This window comes from Martes martes, assembly GCF_963455335.1.
Source record: "Martes martes genome assembly, chromosome: 1".
NCBI lineage: Eukaryota > Metazoa > Chordata > Mammalia > Carnivora > Mustelidae > Martes > Martes martes.
Genome location: NC_137888.1, coordinates 109167670 through 109190390, shown reverse-complemented (window position 1 = coordinate 109190390; position 22721 = coordinate 109167670). Strand labels below are relative to the sequence as shown.

At 40.1% G+C, this 22721-nt stretch overlaps 1 protein-coding gene across 2 annotated transcripts in view; it reads right to left on the bottom strand.

Annotated features, from left to right (window-relative positions):
* Positions 1-22721, bottom strand: part of LPP (LIM domain containing preferred translocation partner in lipoma) — a 659735-nt gene that overhangs the window by 234190 nt on the left and 402824 nt on the right. For both annotated transcript variants that reach the window (XM_080814680.1, XM_080814681.1), the window contains exon 7: positions 19727-20416. In XM_080814680.1, the coding sequence (XP_080670806.1) occupies positions 19727-20416 (690 nt within the window). The remainder of the gene's footprint in view (positions 1-19726; positions 20417-22721) is intronic.

The window sequence follows — 22721 nt, the reverse complement described above, 5'->3', positions numbered from 1 at the left end:
GAATAGCAGATCAGGACACCGAACAACGCAGAGGAAAGACCATGTGAGAACATGAGAAGCCAGCTACCAGCCAAGCAGAGAGGCCTCAGAAGAAGCCAACCATGATAACACCTTGGTCCCAAAGTCCTAGCCTTCAGCAATGTGAGAAAATAAATTTCCTTTTGTTGAAGCCACCAGTCTCTGGTTCTTCATTATGGCAGCTTACTACTACAACAATTTTCTGGTGATAATTTTGTATTTTTTAAAGAGGTCTCCCCAAAGTTATAAGCTCCAAAGCTTTAGGTCCTACAAAATTTGAATATATCTCAACACACACAAACACACAATAATCTCACGATTCACTGTTAGGTCTATTAACCAAAGTAACTAAGGCCAATGCCATTTTGCAAAGATCCTTACTTTTTATACATACTTCTTTATAAACACTTTCCATCTTGAACAGTCAATTATATGGCAGCACCTATCACATGCTTAATACAATTGAATCATTTAATCAAAATGTTTATTTGGCTTCTGAGGTTTGTGTAACCTTATCATGTACAGAATCACTATAAGCACACTCTTCTCAGAATACTAAAGGGTAGATATCACCAGATATCAGCCCAAGCCTTTTACTCAGTGTCTTCTTGAGCACATTTCCTATTTTTCCATCTAAATGTTAAGCAACAGAAAGGGGCATTCTGCAAACAGAAAAGTTGCGAAGTGCAATTTCTTTTAGTTCCACCTGTTTCATGCTATGGGTTTTATAGACAAGGAATGAAGATTCTATGATTTATGTAGCGTGCAAAACTGAGGAAGTGACTGACTTCTCTGCAATTTTGTCATCATCTATAAAAGAGGGTAATTATTCATTGTCTGTCCATCTCAAGTTCTTTTTTGAGAAGAAAGAGACAATGGATATGGAATGTATTCGATGAAAATGTCCCTAGTCATTTTATCAAAGGTAATCATAAAGCACCTACCAACATAGATAAAGAATCATCCTCAATCACCCAGATTTAAAGTCCCATGCCACTGAGACATTGGACATTCTCTGGATCTTAATTTCTTGTGAATGGGCAAGATGGCTTCTTAGAAAAGCAAAGGTAACATGTTTATTTGATCTCTGACCATCTAAAAATCTATGAACTCCCCAGCCACTGAGCAAATACGCTGGGGTAATTATTATGTTTCAGAAGTCTATTCATTAAATTTGATTTAATTTCTAGAACCTTTTGACTTTGCAATCAGTTGACCCTCAAAATGGAAAACTAGGCTTCTGTTTTTTAATAGGGAAAGTTAACATTAAGTATGGATATAAGCATGGAACAAAAGGATATAAAATGGAAACCAATGACTCCCTTACCACAAAGTCTCTTGCTAAAGAAATGGATCTTTGTAAATACGATCCATGAAGGTTTAAAAAAAAAAAAAAAAGCTGCAGCAGCACACTTGTGCTTGACTCCCTATTAATAGCCTGGTACTAGAACTCATAGAACAATCACAGAAGGCTGAACAGTCCCCAGCTTCTCATGTGATCACGTTCACACTTCCATGGTTCTCCAAATAAGGCTTTCCAAACAAACCTGGCCTAGGCTTGCTCATTTGGCATTCGTCCTGTAGGAACGCAACTCAGTGTTCTACCCGAGGGTTTCAAGACAGGCAATTTTTAGATATTTATTTATTTATTTAATTAATCCTTTCTCAGAACAGGCTTATTTTGAATCAATGACAAATGCTGTTGGTGTATGGAACATTGGTTTTGTTTAACTGACTCTAAACTTCAGACATAAATGGGCTGGATTTTACAGCTTATTTTAAGATTTTCTTTCCCCTCACCTTCTTTGGATCAGCCATTCAGTGATGCTGTAATTATTCATGCAAATATACAAAACACCATTACTCCTGGCATTTGGCAAAGAGTGGACATGTTTGGGTTACATCATATCACTCTTAAGAAACTGGCCATTGTTGGTTTTGCTTCAAGTCTTCTCACTTGGAGCACTGTGCTGTGGCAGTACATTGGCTCTGAGGATGTCCTGAGCTTTTGTATTGCATCTCTCAGAGCAAGTACTCAGAGTAGTACTCAAGTACTCAGAGTAGTACTTTCCTCTCCAAGACTGAAGTCATTCTGCTTAGTGCCATTCGATGGCCCAGCCACCACACTCCTCATTCTGCCACTTGCTTCAAAAACGCCTGGCAGGGCAGACAGGGAGGTGAAAAATGAAGAGATGAGCTAATGTCCTCTCTTTGAAAAAAACAATTAGGAAGCTTTCCCGGAAGATAACATCCCAGTATTCTCATTTTAGAAGAGGGGTCTTCAGCAGCTTGGCATATAGGACCTGTTCAAGATCAGAAGAGAACTAGATTTAAGATTTAAAGCTGGATGGCTAAACATCAGTGTGAATTTCTGTAAATATCTCTTTACAAGGAGACAGTGTGGTTTAATGGTTAAGGGCTTGGGCCATACGGTCTTGGGCAAGTAACTTAATCCTACTGTATCTCACTTTCCCACTTGGTAAAAAAATCTGATATTAATAGTATTTTCTTCATATATGTTTTGAGAGGACTAAATGAACCAATGCATAAAAAGGCATTGCATAAAGCAATAATGATTTAATTTGGGTGACTTCTAGCATTCACACTTAAGAGCAGGTTTTAAAACTTCAGAATGCGTGGACATTTTACCACTACAGTGTTTTAAACAAGACATTTCCCAATGGTTTAAAATTGCTTCCTAAGGGGACATGGGCTCCAAGTCATTAAAACTCACTATTGCAGAATATATAACACTGGGAGAGGTGTTATTTACCTACTAACTTTGGTCAATAACATCAAGTTACGTTAGGGTCTTCATTATGCATGCTTGTCTTTATGCTATCACATGCAAAGATATAAGTAGTGAGCCAGCTTTGAAACTGATCTTATTTTTAGAGGCAGATGGCTTATAAATTTGGAGAATCAGAAAGGCACTCAATTAATATTGAAATTAATCTAAGTTAAGGAAGATCTTTTGATTCCCCAGCTTTTAGATGTTCTTGGCAATTACACAATCTAATCTTGTCTCCTTTTCCCCACTCCCCATCTCCACTGATTCCAGACTAATAGGGGTCATACACTACACGAAGCCTTGCAAAATTGATCCACTCTTTCTGCCTCCACTGGAACTTTCCCAGGGGCTTTCTTTTAGCACTTTTACGATTTTTGTTTCACAAGGGCTCTTGGTCCATGTGTAGCCGATCATGGGGGGGAAATGCTCTGTTCTCTAAAAGAGTAGGGATATCAGCTCTATTTTTTTAAAATAATACTTCATCCTGATGAATAAGAAGTGAAGAATAGTCAGAGGCCCATATCACCAGTAATACATATCTGATCTGTCTCATTAGATTTTAAGCTCTTTGAGGATGAGCTAAGTTTTAGCTGATTTTTGTATGTCCTCTGGCATCAAGAAAAATGGTATCTAGAGGGTATGTGCTATTTACTGAAAGTAAAATTTTAAGAAAATAGGTCTATGCAGCTATACACTATCATTACTAATTATAGCTAAGACCTACATATCTCATCAATGCTTTTTTCCTAAAATATTACTACATAATTCATATATGCTTGGTGGTACTCATGGAATAAACAATGTGGCTAAACTACATATGTGCCTGTCTAGACAGGATTATTTTGTAAGCAGCTCATGAGCTGTTTGGAAGACTCTTAAGATGTCCCAGTACTACTGCTGGGAAAGCGGATTTCTACTGATACACACTTTGGGCCATTTACACCGAGAGCATTATGGAGCATGAAAGGTACTGCAGAAGTTATTTCAAGACAAAGGGATAACTTGAAAAGGGTAAAGTGAGTTGATAAGAAGCACAGTTAAGGTGAGCAACACCTGGTGTGAACAGGAAGTCTGGAAGAACTGATGTCATTATTTGCTCTTGATCGTTAAATTGCCACAGTGGTAGAGGGAGGGATGAGGAAGGGACACCAGAGAAGAAGACCAGAAGGATTCACGGTTGCTTAAAAGAATGCTCCTGTGAACCTCCTGACCTTGCCTCTGTAACAGAAGTAGGTGAAACCTTCATCCCCCCATCCCCACCTGCCATGACTACACTGTCCCTGACTTTAGAGTATTCAGTTTTTAACTGCTTCAGAGCCACTGAAAAATGTAGCAGTGTCAGACTGTGTCTTTTTTGGCTCAGTAAAATCTGAAGTTTTGAAGTTCCTTAGAACATGCAATGTTAGTTCACCCCCCAAACCCATACATCTCCAACTATTATGGCTTCCATTACTGCCTCCATGGCATTCCACTGCTTGCATAAACCTCTCCCTGACACTTGAGAGAGTGACTGGTGTGTCTTTTGTATTCGCTCCTCATTCAGTAATCATACCCCACCCCCCATCACTGCCCCTGGGGCTGGAGGCTGGGAGTCTGCCTTAGGAGGCAACTATAGAATTTAGAGATACAAACTCCATACTAACGAAGTGGCCCATACTTTCATGTTTCTTAATATAAAAGCTCTTGTATTTACAAATAAGAAAGTTTATAAGCCCACCTTTTCAACAGTTTTAAGGGAAACTACAGAAGCACCAGAGCCTATGAAAGCCTCCTACATCCACTCTGATCTTACACAGTGGCTGGGATTACCTTAAAACAAAACCAAGCCCTATCACTCCCTTGCTAAAAATGCTCCAGTGGATTTTCATTTCACTTAGAATAAAGACAAACTCCTTACCGTGATCCGCGAGATCTGGACCCTGCTTACCTCTCCCACCTCACTGTATTCCATTCTCTTCCACAGACTATGTTCCAGCACCCTGGCTTTCTATTCTTGTCAATGCCAAGTTGGAGGACTCATCCTTGCTGCCCTTGGCTTGGAATGTTCCTCATCTAGATCTTAGAAGACCTGACCCCTCTACACTATTCAGGGTTCAGCCCAAATGTCACCCCTTCAATGACTTTCCTGAGTTGGCTACCTAAATCACTCTCTACCCCGATATTAAAATTCTTTTTATTTTATACTGAGCCAGTATCCCTGACTAAACTGTCTTGTCCCCTACCCTTTGGAAAAAAAAAAAATTAGAATATAAGTTTGAAGAGGAAAGCAATCTTGTTTTGTTCCTGACTCTAATCACAACACCACAAAATGGGCAATGGATAGTTTTCAATAAAAGAACCAATGATCAAATAAAGCCACGTGACACAGTAAAACGATTTCTCCCGCTTTAACACCTAACTGTTCATATTCATGGAAGTTTCTGGATTGGGAGAACTACTTAATCTTTTTAAGACTCAGTTTTTCTCAGCAAAATAGAATAGCACTTTTTAAAACTGTTAGTGTTACTGAGAACACTGTGTGTGTTAATTCACAGAAAGTACTTAGCACAGTACCTGACATAAATGCTCAATCAATATTAGAAGCTATTAATCCACACAGCTTTAAAATATTTAATAGTACCATCTGTCACTTAAGATGTTTAATCCCCCTCCTGTAGCCTAAGCCCTTCCAAATATTATAATAATCTCTTATATAGGTATGGAACTTTATAGTCAAAAAAGTACCTCCACATCTGTCATCACACACAACTTTCCTTATGGTTTGAAACTCAAAGTCAGAGCTGATTTCAAGTTCCAAAGTCTTTCTACTTCATAGACATTATCAAAATAGACAACATACGGTGTGGAAAGGAGGGCCAGGAGGCTTGGGTGGAGTGGGGAGTACAGAATTTGGGGAAATCTACATAAAGTGGGTGTCATACACTGGAGGCCCTCAGAACTTTGTGCCCTTTCCCACATAACAGCTATCTGGATGAAAAGTTACCAGAGCGAATGATTCTGTGCTCAGCATTTACTCATTCACTCGTTAAGGCATCTTTTCCAAGGATTTACTGCTTGTCAGTCAATGGTCACTATATAGCAATGAACAAAAAGGACAAATGTCTTTGGTATTATGACACCTTCAAGGGGGAGGGAAATAAAGAACAGATGATGAAAATGTTTAGGTTAGAAGGTGATAAATATTACAGGGGAAAGTACAGGTGGATAAGGGCATTTTAGGGCAGGGGAGGTATTTCTGGGAGGGTAGTCCGGGAAGGCTTCCTCAGTAAAGTAGCATGTTTCAATAAAGTCCTGTAGGAGGTAAGAGAGCAAGCCATGTGGAGATCTGGAGAAAAGCATTCCAGGCAGAAGGTCAGCGAAACAAGGACCCTGACACAGGAGTGTGCCAGCATGGGGTGTGGTTGGAGCAGGGGGAAGGCGGGTGGGGTAGATGAAGTCAGAGAGTTACCAGGGGACAAACAGAGTTGGGCCTTGTAAGCACCATGCCCGCTTCCCTCAAGGGGAAGGCGTGGAGCTGGCAAGCTGCTGGAGAGTTTTGAGCAGGAAAGTGAAATAATACCATTTTCAAGGATCACTCTAAATTGCAACAGGCCAAAGTGGGACCAGGGTGGAAAAGACAGAGCAGAAGGCGGCCATTGCAATAACTGAGGAAAGGCTGGACCAGGCTTCCACCAGGGAACGGGCAGGAGAGGTGGTGAGAAGAGATAATATTTCACACCTCCTTGAAAGCATGTGCTGTGTGAGGAAGAAGAGCCAAAACAACTTTGGGTGTTAGGCCTGAGCTCCTGGAAGAGCGGAACCATCAGGACTGAAAAGGTTAAAAGCCATGTGTGGGAAAAACAGGCTTGGGTGAGGTGATGTCCCCTCAAGGATGAAAAAAAAGTTCACTCTACACAGCACTGTGCTGTAAGGGACAGAGACAAGACCAGTTCAAGTTCAAGTTCAAGACCAGCAGCAAGAGAAAAACTCTACAATGATGCAGGCTGGGAAATTAGCCTCAGTGATGGAAAAAGAGTGCATCTAAATGAAGAGTAATCTACTGGCGATACAAACTAGGATCTAAAGCCTACATGAGCCTGGGAACACAGCTAGAATTAAAAACAAAAAACAAAAAACAAAAAAACATCAATAAGAACACATGTATTCAAAAAGAACCACATTAACAACTCTCAGTAATAGGAACTATATGCAAAGCCGCATCAAGTCAGTAACTCAAGTTCTTTCACTTACTGATAGACTGACTGATTCATGAATTCGTAAGTTCCTGTTACTTGCACTGTACCATCTTAGGAATATAAGAAACAAACCCCAGTAGACCTGAGTCACACCCTTGAAGAACAGAAATGTCTACTTGAAGAGACAGACATATAGTGTGATTAAAATCCAATGGGTTACAGAGATGGAAAAATCAGAATGCTCATGAGCTGCTGGTGGGAAACCAAGATGGTATAACCCCTTTGGCAAGCAGTCCAGCAGCTTCACAGAAGGTGAAACATGAAGTTACCATATAACCTAGGAAATTCCAGCACTACCTATATGCCTAACAGAGCTGAAAACATATGCTCAGATAAAAACTTGTACTCAGGGATGCCTGGGTGGCTCAGTCAGTTAAGTGTCTGCCTTGGCCTCAGGTCATGGTCTCAGGGGCCTGGGGTTAAGTCTCTCATCAGGCTCCTTGGCTCGGTGAGGACCCTGCTTCTCCCTCTGCCTGCTGCTCCCTCTGCTTATGTGCTCTCTCTCTCTGACAAACAAAAACAAACAAACAAACAAAAAACTTGAACTCAAATACTCATAAGAGCCAAGAAAAACAAACTCCAAAAAGTGTCCCTCAACTGGTGAAAGGATAAATTGGATGTACGTCTGTACAATGGCATGGCATTCAGCAGTAACAAGGAATGGAGTACTCAGATGTACCTCAACATGAATGGAACTTGAAAATATTATGCTAGGAATCCAGTCACCAACGACTATATATTGTTTGAATCCAAACGTCCAGAAGTGGCAAATCTGTAGATACAGAAAGTATTAATAGCTACCTAGGTCTGGAGGATTTGAGGAAAATGGGGAGTGGGAATTAGTAAGTATGAGTTTTAAACTTTCTAGGGTGAGAGATTGTGATGATGGTCACACAACTTCATGAATATACTAAAAACAGTGGATTAAACTATACATGTTAAGTGGATTAATTCTACTACGTGAATTCTGTTCCAATAAAGTTATTATTTACTGACTTATTTATTATATTTTAGAAAAAGAGAGAGAGATCCTGGGAGCAAGGAGAAGGGCAGAGGGAGAGGGAGAGAATTCACAAGCAGACTGCCCCCCTAGCACAGAGCCAGACATAGGGCTGGATCCTAGCACCCCAAGATCAGGACCTGAGCCAAAATCAAGAGTCAGCCAGTTAAGTGAGCCACCCAGGAATCCCAAAGTTATGATATACTTAAGATATCTACTAACATGTATGTTATGGTAAAAGAACAAGAAAAATGTTATGAGAAAATTCAGAGGAATGACAATAAAATATAGGGGATTAAGTGAATGAATGGTCAACCTTCTCTAAGATTTAATATTGATAGATTCTGAAGGCTCAATAGAAGTTTATCAGGAGGGATACAGAATCCATTCTGCCAAGTAGTAGGATTTTTGGGTTTGATTTTTAATTCTTTCCTTCCCCCAAATTATCACCGACCACTGAAACAACCTCCAGCTCAAGATTCTCAATCTACTGGATAAGAAAGAATAGTTGAGAAATATTCAAGAAATTTTAATGAGAATCTATATTTTGTGAAGCGTTTCCATATTTTAATAAGATGCCAGTAAACTTCTTCTGTAAAGTAACATACAGTAAATCTTTTGGGCTTTGAAGACCATACATCCTCTACTGTAACTCTCAACTCTACCACCGTAGTCAGAAAGCAGTCATAGGTAACAAAGAAGTGGGCATGGCTGTATTTCAACAAAACATGATCTACAAAATCAGGTGGTATGTGAGATTCAGCCCATGGGCTACATTTGCTGGGTTATGGTCCACATTCCCCAGCTTGCCTTTCCAAACTCTTTCCCAGTTCTCTGCAAGTCACCAGAAATTTTCCTACTACCTCCGCAGGAATCGCTAGCACCAGTTATTTTCTACAGAGCCTGCTGAATTAATACTTTCTATCTTTTGAATGGGATGGATAGCAGGACTGAAAACTGGATTTCCTCTGGTAAAAATTAGGAATATTTTTATAGTAACTATCCAAATTTTTGTTGAAGATGTTAAGTATAGACCAGGAAAAACAAGTAATATCTAACAGATCCCAAATGAATATAACTAACATTCTTATACCCTCTTAGTCTATATTTTCACAATAATCCCTAAAGGTATGTCCAAAATAAATATATTGTCTATGGTTGAGGAGATATAAATACACCAAATACTTATGAAGACTGAATAAAGGGGTATCTTTTATCTTGAACTTAGATTAGCGTATAGTTTCAACTGCTTAAATCTTGATAATATAGTATTGACTGAATTTGGGGGTTCAAATAATGCTAAATATATGTTATATTTCACAAACACAACTCTAAAGTTGTATTCTCCAGACTTCTGGAGCCAAGGGATATTTGATATTTGCATAACTACTATGAGCTAAATGGAGGCAAGTGCTATGGAATGGGAGAATTCTGGGCTAGCAGTCAGAAGACCCATTTCTCACCCTATCTCTGACATTTGGTATTAATGGGATACCAAACAAGTTGCCCCTGGACATGATAAAGAGTTTCCCACATATATGAAATTGTTTGGTAAAATTTTATATGGGGTTATAAAAATGTTACATGTTATTATTATGTATTTCAAAATGATATTGTAAGTAAGTAACCTTCTGAGGTTAATCAAATTTATTTTCTGAAGAACATTCACTGAATTCTAAGGATAAAATAGAGCAAACACCATTTTCTTTGCCAAGAGTGTATCTAAAAGTTGAGTTTTCCATATTCCTAAATCAAAGAGCTAAAATAACAAGTAAATCGTTATTACTTAGCATTGGCACTTTTGGAAAGTCAACTATTTGACTTTCACTATGGGAACATTTCCTAATACTGTGTGTGTAAAATCTTTAAAAGTATGTATATTTACCAATAATCGTTATACACCAATAATGGGCAAACTTCTTTGTTTGCTGGGGAAGACAACCATAGTCTCTCCTCTGAGACAGGACAGCATGAGTGTTTGCAGCTGGCCATTGAAAAAAAAAAAAAAAAAGATTTCTAGAGGGACATTATCATTTAGTTGGGTAGTTCTTTTACCATAGGAATGAAATAGAACAAAGACAAAACACTGGTAAATTGAAGTGAGTTCTCTGAGCTCTATAAATGCAAAAAATTACATATTGTTAGAATCATTCATTTAAAGTGATTTACTTAATTTTCTACAAAGATTAGGGACCTGGGATATTTCTAAACATCTAAAACCCTGAAGAAATAGGATTAGCAAAATGAACAATATTCACAGACATTTCTTAGTGTATGAGGACATCCGTTCTGATGATAAATTTTAGAGTCAGAGGAAGAAGAAATTATGGACTGAGTAAAAAAATCATACAGACCCTAAGAACAAGTCTTTTCACGGGAGGAACAACTATGTATGAGACAGAACAAAGAGCACCGAGATGATAGCAATTTTCTGTGATTAGGGAACGTATAAAACTGACGGGGAGTCTAAGGGTAGGTGTAAGCTCCTTTTGGCAATGACTATCACACCTTTTAAAGCTCCTTTATACTCCTGATCTCACCTGTCTTGAGCCAATGCAGAGGAACTGTGGTATTAAAAAAAAAACAGTTTTTACTGATATGTGCCACCTACTAGTTGTATAACTAACTCTTCAAATCACTGTAACACTTCGGGCCTCTGTTTTCTTATCTGTAAGTTTAAGGAATTATGATCTAATAATTCTGAAGATGACTTCTATGTCTGACAGTTTTAGTAGGCTACTCTAGAGAAGTAAATGTTAAAGATTTATTATTTTTTCCAATTTACATTCTTCAATTTTGTGAAAAACTTTTTCTTCAACCAAAAAGGCACATCTTCCAAATGTAAGAATTTGATGGCTAGACTCTTATCCACAAAGGAAATAAACAAGTGAATTGACAACTATTTGCTGATAAAATGATCAGGTAGAAAAGCCAAAGGAGTCTTAAACACGCTTGTAAAACTGTTAAATTTAACAATGTCAAATGATACAAGGTCAATTAAAAAAAAACTATATAGTAACAGCCAACAACTACAAATTGAAACTTTTTAAAAAATACCATTTACAATAGTGTTCAAAATGTGAGATGCTTAGGGATAACTTAACAAAACATGTGTAAAACTATAATACAATGTTGAGAGAAATTAACAAAAATCAAAATCAAATGAGAGATATACCATGTTCGTGGGTTGGAAGACAACACTGATACAATATAAACTCTTTTCAAATTGACTTATAGATTTAACAAAATATGAATCAAAATCATAGCAGGCTACTTGTGAAAACTGATAGGTTGATGTTAAAATTTATATGGAAATTGAAAGGACTCAGAATAATCAAAACACTTTCGAAAGAACGAAGATGGAAAATTTGCACAGCCTGATTCTAAAATCTACTATAAAAGTGATAAAGGTAGTATGGCATTGGCATATATAAATTATTAGAATTGAAGACAGAGTCCACATAGATCTGCACATATATGGCCAACTGATTTTTGTCAAATGTGCCTAGGTAATTATAGCACTAAATTTACCTGTAAATATCTTTAAGAAATAGCAAGAATACAATCTTTGTGACCACGAGGAAGCAAAAATATCTAAGGAAAAAAAAGTATAAACTATAAAAGGATAAAAGTGATAAACTGAACTTGATCAAAATTAAAAACTCCTGTTCAGAAAATGAAGCTCATCTCAAAGGAAATGAAAAGTTAAGTCACAGACCAGGAAGAAATACTTGAAATGCATATACCTAAAGACCCTGACTCAGAATATACAAGGCACCCTTACCACTCTCAATAAGAATCAACGATTCAGTTAAAAAATGGACCAAACTCAACACACACAAAACAGATAATCACGTCAAAAAATGGGCAGAAGACAGGAACAGACACTTCTCCAAAGAAGACATACAAATGGCTAACAGACACACGTGAAAAAATGTTCATCATCATTAGCCATCAGGGAGATTCAAATCAAAACCACATTGAGATACCACCTTACACCAGTTAGAATGGCCAAAATCAACAAGACAGTAAACAACAAGAGTTGGAGAGGATGTCGAAAAAGGGGAACCCTCCTACACTGTTGGTGGGAATGCAAGTTGGTGCAGCCACTTTGGAAAACAGCGTGGAGATTCCTTAAGAAATTAAAAACAGAGCTACCCTATGACCCTGCAATTGCACTACTGGGTATTTACCCTAAAGATACTGATGTAGTGAAAAGAAGGGCCATCTGTATCCCAGCTGTATCCCATGCAGCAATGGCCACAGTTGCCAAACTGTGGAAAGAGCCAAGATGCCCTTCAACAGACGAATGGATAAAGAAGATATGGTCCATATATACAATAGAGTATTACGCCTCCATCAGAAAGGATGAATACCCAACTTTTGTATCAACATGGATGGGACTGGAGGAGATTATGTTGAATGAAATAAATCAAGCAGACAGAGTCAATTATCATATGGTTTCACTTACCTCCAGAGCATAAGGAATAACACAGACAACACTGGGAGAAGGAGAGGAGAAGTGAGTTGGGGGAAATTGGAAGGGGAGAGAAACCATGAGAGACTGTGGACTCTGAGAAACAAACTAAGGGTTTTGGAGGGGGGGGTGTGTGGGGGGATGGGTGAGCCTGGTGGTGGGTATTAAGGAGGGCACATATTGCATGGAGCACTGGGTGTGGTACATAAACAATGAATCTTGGAACACTGAAAAAAATAATATAAAATTTAAAAAATAAAAATAAAATAAAAAAATGGGCCAAGAATTTGATGACACTTCTCAAAAGAAGACAAATGATGGCCAATAAGTGCATAAATAATAGACATCCCACATCATTAGTCAAAAGGGAAATAAATATAAACCATAATTAGATGCATCTATAAAGTATGAAAATAGCTAAAATTAAGAAGACTGACAAAAGCAAGGCTAACAGTTGCCAAGACTGAGGACCAGCTGGACCTCTCATACACTGCCAGTGAGAATGTAAAATGGTGCATTTAGGAAAAGTCTGTTAGTTTCTTAAGCAGTTAAATGGTTAACCATACGTCTCAGAAATGCTCCTGTTGGGTATTTCACAAGAGGAATAAAAACTATGTTCATACAAAAACTGGCACATGGATGTTCACAGTAGCCTTACTCATAGTTCAAAATGCAATTAAAAATGTGCCCAAAGGGGCACCTGGGTGGCTCAGTGGGTTAAGCCTCTGCCTTTGGCTCAGGTCATGATCTTAGGGTCCTGGGATCGAGTCCCGCATTGGGCTCTCTGCTCCTTGGGGAGCCTGCTTCCCCCTCTTTCTCTGCCTGCCTCTCTGCCTACTTGTGATCTCTCTCTGTCAAATAAATAAAAATAAAATCTTAAAAAAAAAATGTGCCCAAAGAAGTTAATGGCTAAGGAAAATGCAGTATACCCATACAATGGAACACTGCTTAGCAATTAAAATGAATGACTACTGATATGCACAACAACATAAATGGATCTCAAAAAAAAAAAAAATTACAGTGAGTAAAAGCAGCTCTGACACAGGTGTGTATACTATGGTGTGATTCCATTTATATGGAATTCTGGAAAGGAGAAATGTAACCTATGTTGGAACACAGACCAGTTGCCTGGGGCTGAGGGTAAAGGGGACGGAATACAGCAGGGCATGAGGGGGATTTCTGGGGTAGCTGAAATGTTCTCGAGATTGCGGTGGGGGTTACACAAGTACATATGTGTCAAAGGTTCACTGTCGCATGCATTTAAAATAGACACATTTTACTGAATGTAAATCAAACCTCCAAAGGTTGATTAAAGAATATGAATCGACAAGTTCCATGGACATGTGGCAAGTGGGGAAATAAAAAAGACTGTGTACGTAACAGCATACATGTACACACGCATATTCCAGAAGGAATGTAAGATGTTAGCACGGTGGTGATTGTGAGATATTAGCTAACTACTTTGGATACTGAGTTGCTGATGTGGCAGTGCATGTGTTCCTGAGGTCACCTAATATGAATTGGTGCAGTAGGTTTGGATTTTGGCATTTTGCTGAATAACCCCGTAAGTTTTAAAGCAGGGTTTTCTCTGTATTTCAGTAGGATGTGGGGAGTTTCTTCAAGCATCTTTATTATACAAGAATGTGTTACGTACTGTTAGTTACTCCGGAGGAGACAGGGTCATTCAGATACCGTCTTCACCCCCTAAATCATAGAGTCCAGTATATGCTGGGGCAGAGGCGGGTGGAAGATCAGAACACATGACTCAAGTACAGGAAGAGTGTGGAAACTTCCAAAGGAAAGGATGAAATAACGTACAACTTGATCTTACAAAGAGAAGACATCGCAAGAGAGATTAACGCATTAGCCTGGTCTTCCTAAGTCACATTAGATGCCCGGCTATTTTATTTATTTGGGGAAAGGTCTGAGAAAGCCTTGCACAAAGGCGCTCCATGAGGAAAGCTACAAAGATGAGATATAACTAGGAAGAGAAGTACTCAGCTGGAAGTTGGGAGGCTTCAAGGGGGAGATGAATCTGGAAATCCAGGCTGGGGTTTCAATTCATTCCATAACTGGCTAGGAATTTTTGAAGGTGTTTTTTGTTGTTGTTGTTGTTATTGTTTTTTTTTTTTTTTTTAATAAAGGCAGTTATTGACAAAGGCAGAGCTGTAAGGTAGAAAGATTCATCTGCTCACATACATGGGATGGACGGGTGTGGGCAGAGACTAGAGGTTGAGATACCCATTAAGACGCCATTTCCATAACTCTGGTGAGACATTAAACACCGGAACTAGGATAGTACCAAGAGGATTTAGATAAGAAACCAGATTTTAGACATTGTGAGGTAGAAACAACAGGGGAAGTTGTACACAGGAGATAGGGAAGCAGAAGTCGAGCCCCAGGATGGATGTCCTACAGGGATGAACAGGGTTCTTCCCCTCTTTCTGTTGATCTCATGGCACCGCACCACAAATGCCTGAGCCCGCTTTCATGTCTGCCAGCAAGTAGGGCCACGGCCAGTGGTTTGAGCTGCCGACGTGGTGCTTCCCTCCATCCAAACACCAAAGCATGCCAACATGCTCGGCTTACTAGGGGGAAAACACGACAATATTCAGAAGACCCACATCGAAACTGTGGCTCTCCCATGAATCTGACATATGATCTACAGAGAGTAACTCTCAGTCCTGAGCTTTTGAACCCTTGTGGCTTCTGTGGGGTCGACAATGTGTTTTGGAAACCGAAAAACCCTGTACAAGGGGGGGGATTACTAATGTTCCTATCACTGCCTCATCAAGCAACCTCTTCCATCCTCATCTCTGTATGTACCCAGGTATTAGCACCTGACCTGAGGCATCTATCTCTCTGCATCCGCTCGTCTCCTACCCTAACCATCTCTTCGTTTTTTGTTCCTCTGATCTTGGAATTGAGAGCTATTTAGTACAAGGTTTACCATAAAGGAAAGCTTTCTCCAAAGTACTGCCATTTGCTTACAGTATCCAATATGGATATCCGTCTCTTTTCCACGGTGAAAGAAAGTTCCACATTTTGATACTATTTGAATGTGTGAAATACTACCATAACAACCTTCTCTAGGATTTTCTGAATCATAACAAATTATAGATCTTAGGACACTTTAACATTGACCCTAAAAGTCCACTGCCTTCACTCTCTTCTCTATACCATTAAATATGCCCCAAATTCAAAAGCTAAATGAAGAGCGGTGATCTGTCCTAACTCTGGGTTAAAAACAAAAACTAAAACTAAACAAAACAAAAAACCAAAACATAAACAAAACAAAACAAAACAAAAAAAAACTTTGTGTTGGATTTATTGAAAAGTAGTTTGCTGATCTCCACACTCTCACCATCATGAAGAGGTTTTCAAGAAGATGTTAACAGCAGATGATTTTAGAATTTAACCAAATCCCCCACCCCAGTAGGAGCCCACCCTCCCCCAGTTTCCCTGGGATGCATAGCATCAGTACTTCTCACACACTGTGAGGCAAACACCATTTTTCTTTAATAAAATGGAGGCTGAGACAGATTAGGTTCAGGACAAGAAGTGGGTATTAAAGCTGACCTTCCCCTGGGTCGTTGTGCACTCAAGAGCGATGACTGGCCTCCAGGTCCCAGCTCTGGCGCTTTCAGCCTGACTCACCTTATCTGAATATTGGAGAAAAGGCACATCGCACCTCATGGGCGTGGGCAGATAATGCACAGGACAAGAGTCTCGTGAACTGCAGGGCAGCTAGCCGATAGGAGCTTTTAGAAAAGAGCCAAAAGAAAAGATTCCACTGTGTCTTTAAGAGGATTTCCAGTGGGAAAGGAATATTTCTCTTATAAAAACTTGCTTATAACAATATTTTTCAAGGAACTCAGCTCAGATGGTCCAGGAAACACATTATGGTCTACTGTAGCATGCAAATTCACTGCTCAGCACATTACGGGAACATAAATATAATCATGATCCCCCACACTTTATAGGTTCTCATGCTGCCTCCTTCCTTTCTTTATTCTTTTCTTTCCCCTCTTCTTTTATATTGCAGGGAAATCAAAGCAGCTCATCTCAAATATAGGAGAGATTCAGTTCTTTCACTTAACAACAACCACCACTTTTTCCTTAATGGGTCCAACATCAAATTCCTCCAAACTTCTCAATGTAACAAAAGATCATTGTTTTAAGGTAGGAAGGTCCATTTTCCACCGGTGATTGAAACGACTGGAAATAAATGAAAACCAGTGAAAAACCCGGATAGCCCTCCCTTGGCAATTATTCAGCCCTTGGAAATTTCCAAGCCCTCTGCAATCATTAATTAATTAGTGAAGATGTTCCACTTTCCTGAGGCTGGAAGCGAGACACAAAGAGGTCTAGAGGCTTTCCCCAGGCTGAAAGAGGACTGTCAAGAGACCAACTGGGATTAGAATTAGGAGCTCACTTCTCCAGCCAGTAGTCACATCAGCAAGCCCAGCCGTGGCAATTTTGGGACACTAAGGGCCTCTGGGCACAGGTGCAGTTGAATACAGCAGTGCTCTGCCCAAAGACCAACTGTGGAAAGTCCACCCCTTCAGCCACCAGTGCCCCCACGACACACACGGGAAATATCTGCAGCTTCATCAGCCTCTTTCCCCTTCCCCAAACAAAACACAGACAGATGGTGAAATATCAACCTCTAAGCACTCCCCTCTATAATGGCAGCAAAAATACAGGATTTAATTTTCATTTTTAAAATGCACAATACGATGTTAAAATGCATGGCATAGTTATAAATAAATATTTCCAAAAAATTTAAATGACAAGAAATCCACGGATATCCAGAATCTGTAATAATGTAGTAGATGATCCTGAATCGTGACCTTGTGCCACTAAGAAGGAAAATGAAGTTCTGTACTTTCTGGTGAGTGGTTCATCAAAGCTGATTTCTGTACCCTGACTGGATTAGCAAGGGCGGACCAAATGTTAATCATGTGGCTGCACCTGACATCATAGATCCAGCTCTTGCAATGGGTGCTGATTTTTTTCTCCCTACAATTCTGGATTGCTTCAAAAGGTGGAAGAGGATCTCCTGGCTCAGTCCTTCTCACCAGATGATTCCCTCCACCTAGACATACTTTTGCTCTGGCTTATGTCTGTTTCCCCAGGTGGGATGTTGGCGTCCTTAAACATAACCCGGGGCCCATCTCTTTCACAGGAACGTCAGTCGAGTCGCTCTAGACAGGGCAAAACGGCATGTCTATATGAGTTTAAGTGTTGATGGCAATTTTCCCAACCTAAACTCTTAATCGTCCATAGGAGAATTTGTTTTGGTTACACCAAGGTGAGGTAAAGTTGAATAACACCCTTTTTTTCTGACCTGGTTGTTTTTGGGTCCTCCTGGAAAAACTCTTCCTCGAAAACTGTAATGTTTAAATAAAGAGGAAGCCTATCCAGCTTGGCCATTCTGGATAAACTTTACTTAAAAAACAAAATAAGGGGCACCTGGGTGGCTCAGTGGGTTAAGCCTCTGCCTTCGGCTCAGGTCATGGTCTCAGGGTTCTGAGATTGAGCGCTGCACCAGGCTCTCCACTCAGTGGGGAGCCTGCTTCTCCCTCTCTCTCTGCCTGCCTCTCTGCCTACTTGTGACCTCTCTCTCTGTCAAATAAATAAATAAAATCTTTTAAAAAACAAAACAAAACAAAAAACCCTTAATAAAATCTCTCTGCATGGAGAGATTTTGAAAAGAAGGGCCTTCCAAGAGTAAGGTTTCAAAAACATGTATCATTGTAACTTGCAGTCTTCATGCTGGAGAATGACAATGGCTGGTCCACTTTCATGTAATGAGAATTTGTAAGGTTAACAGGTGCCTCCAGTTACTCACAGGCCTCACTGGGAAGGGTTCCTTTCATCTAAAGAACCTAAAATTCTTTCGGGACATAATAGAGCAGACGCTTTCACATGAGAATCGTTATTTAGTAAACACCTTACCTGGAGAGCAAGGACTTAACAAATTTGTGTTATAATGTTGAAAATGCGATTAGGTGTGTCTAGAAATTGACAATCTCAAATGGGCAAAGGGTTACACATTGGCACATATCCATACTTCCATAATCCACCTCAACAATTACCATTTAACTTTCAGTTAATCAAGGGCTCTGCAGTTTCTGATTTCTCACAGTTCTAGCTAAAAGGGAGGGCTCAGTTCCAACCCAATTAATTGGAAACTAGCTTGGTTTCTCCATCACATCCCTTCCAACTAATTCTCCTTGGTTCCTCTTGTCAGGGTGGAAGGAAACATCATGTTGGTTCTAGCACTCGTGGACAATCCAAGTTGTAGGTGAGCAGGTATGTGTGGTATCATATCTTAGGTTTTCATAGGAAGTAACTGAATGCGTTGACTTAAAAGACATGCATACTTGCAATTAAGTCAAACCACTATCACAAAGAATTTTTAAAACTTTCCTAATATAGTTAAAGCCTGGAAGGGAAGATTCTTCCTAGTGGATCAGTGATGGGGATCAACAAGAGACCCAAAAACGAGTGCCATTATACTGTAGCCCCTTCCCAAAGGAAACCAGATGAGGTGTCTGCATTATCTTGAATCCCCCTGACCTCACCCACCTCCTGGGCCCAGGGCCACTTGTTCTGTCCCAGCAGCCCTGGGCTCACTCTGCCCAAGGCAGAACCCCAAGCACCACCTTGGCTGGGGTTCTGATTGACTTTACCTGAACCCAATCTGACAGCACTGTACCTCGTGTGCCCTATACACCACTTCCCTACAATCCTGGGAACTTCCCGTCCCCACTAAGGTATGAGATACTGCAGATCAACTCCCTACTCAGAGCCCAAGTAAATGGAACATCTAAGTGGGAGGAAGTTTCTGATCCCCAGAGGAAAGCTTTGACAAACAGGAGACAATAGCTGGAAGATAAACTATTTTCCCTTTCTCTCCCTGGACAGACTATCCTGATCTGTTCCTACAGAGTCTTCTGGAAGACGATCCTCAAGACTGAGCAGCTGGTTGTACTTGATACTAATCAGTAGCCAGACTGATAACATACCCCACATAGGATCCCCGCCCCTTTCCTGTTTGACTCAAACTTCCTGGGACTCTACTTCCTAATGACATAAAAGGAGCACATAACGCTTTTGCGTTAGGCTCTGCTTTCTGGGGAGAGGAGGCCACGATACATTCTCCTGCAATCCCATCACTATGTGAGCGAGCTCCCTACCTTTTGTTGCAGCGGTGGTGCACACGGTGCTGAAACGGGATCCGTGATGTAGGTCTTCTTGGGACCAGCAACTGGATACACCCCAGGGGGGTTCTGGTTTCCTGTTCCAGAAGGAGTATACCCTTGCTCCTGCTTCCAGGCATTCGGGTGACCTTGCTGACCATAAGCTGGATCGGTGTCATTTTTGCCCCCATAGCCAGGCCCCGCTGGGCAATAGGCTTCATAATAACGTCCTTGGTTAGGGCCATACCCATACCCGGGCTCAGGCTGAAGTCCTGGTGGTGGAATATAGGCATAATCCATGCCCCCTCGTGTTGAAGGAGGTGGGCACTGCCCAGGGATAGAAACTGGGGGAGTGTTATAGCCCTGGGGTCCTGGGCCTTGGCTGTAAAATTGTCCTGATGAAGGAGCAGCCATATAGAGAGAGCTGGGCTGGGCTGACTTCACCTGCACATTGAAGGTAGGCCTGGAAGGGGTCGACGCTGTCATATAGGAAGCGGGGACCGGTGGAGGCTGAGGTTTTAGTGTCCCAATTGGTGCCACGGGGATGGGTCCAGCCTGGGGTGCAGGCTGTGGTTTCAATGTAGACTTTTTAGTTGCTGTTAGAGGCGGCTGGTTTGGTATAACCATTCTTTTGTGTCCTGTGACAGGGGTGGAGACTGGAGGAGAGGCTGTCGAGCTAGTAGAGCCCTAGAGTAGGAAAGAGAAAAGGATAAAAATAAAAAAGAACAAAGATTACCATCGATGAAAAATAATAACACAGAAATGAACACATATTAGCAACTGCTATTATTATCTTGTATTAACTCTGTAAAATACAAATAAGGCATGGCTCCTGCCTTCTGAAAATTCACAAACACACACAAAAATCAGGTGCATTTTTTTGGGTACTAGCAATGAACGATCCAAAAAAAAAAAATTTAAGGAAATGATTCTGTTTACAATTACATCAGAATGAAAAACAAAAAACAAAAAACAGAAAACCTTAGAATAAAGCTAACCAACAAGGGCAAAAGACTTACATCGAAAAAGTAAAAATACTGCAGAAATAAAGACATAAATAAATATGAAGACATCCTGTGTTCATGGACTGGAAGACTTAATATAATATAGATGTTAATAATACCCAGAATATTCTACAGATTTAAGGCAATCCCCATCAAAATTCCACTGGCAATTTTATAAAAATAGAAAAAATTCAGCCTAAAATTCATATGGAATCCGAAGAGACTCTGAATACCCAAAACAATCTTGAAAAAGAACAAAATGTAGATCTCATACTGTGTAATTTCAAAACTTATTACAGAGCCACCAAAATCCAAACAATATGACAGTGGCATCAAGACAGATGCATAGACCCACAGAATAGGATAAGAGTCCGAAGTAAACTCTTGCATGCACAAGTAATTTCTGATGAGGGTGCCAAGATCATTTGTTAGGAAAGGATAACCTTTTCAACAAACAGTGCAGAAAACTGGATAGGTACATGGAAAAGAGTGACCTTGGACCCTTACCCTACACTATACACAAAAAGTAACCCAAATTTTTAGCTCTAAGTGTTAGAGCTAAAACTACACACACACACACACACACACACACACACACACACACACACACACACACACACTTATAGAAGAAAACACAAGGCGAAAAACAAAACTTCATGACATTGGCTTTGACAATTTTTCCTTTTAATTTAACACTGAAAACACTAGCAATAACAACAAAAATAAACGAAACAATGTGATTTCAATCAAATTACCCAAAGACTTAGTCACCGTTCAGCTAAAAGGAGGTGCCAGGGAAAGAGAGCTGAGGATCGGACCAAGGGAAAGAAAAACTAAAGTGAAGAGGGGTGTTGAGAGAAACACCCCCAGCCCAACCAAGATGCTAAATTTTAGAACAAAGTTTCCTGTCAAAGAGTGACTGACCAAAGATAACTCAAACGCTGACTCCTCCTACTTTTCTATCTGTCCGATTTCTCTTGTATTCATTCATTCAATTCGGAAACACTTACTGAATATCCTAGGAATGTTTGGGGTTGGGCTGGGGATAAGGACAGGCTCAGGAAAGCCTGGAGATTTAAACTTCCATCCTTGGGCATTAGACTATTAGGGATCTGAAAATGTGCCAATGACAGAATGTTTTCATGTTACTCTGAGTTACAATGATTAGGTTTGTTGCTATAGCAAAGGAATGACCACACCCTGATTCTGTTGTTTATTAATTTCCAAGCAAATCAATGTATGCATAGGAAGAGAGAACACAAGGCCTTATATTACTCTAGTGTCATTCATCCACGCCAAGACATTAAAGATATGTAGCTCGTGGGAAAGACGCTGCTAACTGCTTCTTCATGTCTACTTCCCTTCTTCATTACTCAAAGAATTTCAGCTCTATTCAAGGAACAATGTGCCCAACTTAAAATACTTCCCTTGACTATGTTGTAGATAGGAGTTGCCTTGGGACACAGTTCTGACCAAAAAGATATATGCTAAGCATTCCTGGGAAAACAAACACTCTCCTGATTAAGCACCGTCCCTACTTTGCCCATTTCCTCTTTCCTTCCTGATATGTGGATGTGGGATCATAGATGGGGTAGCTATCTTGTCCCCTCCGTAATATGCAAGTCTTTCGATTCAGACATATAACTTTCTGGTCATCTACGTTGATCTAGAGATAAAGGTTAAAACGTTCCCAGGGGTATTTGGTTAACATATAGTGATTCTCAACTGGAGAAGAAAAATCACCTACTGACCAGGGAAGTTTGGGAATGAGGGGGGATAACTTGATTGTCATGGTGAATATGGGACACTATTATCACTGCACGGGCAGACAGCAAAACACATCACTGTCAAACCCAAGATGGCAACAGTGCTCCTGATGAAAAACACGGATCGATTCTTGGGCCTCATTTCTTCTCCACCTACCTGTGAAGTTCCCATATGTGAGCCTAGGAGGTCACTGGTCCTCTCTAGCACCTCTCCTCTACAAC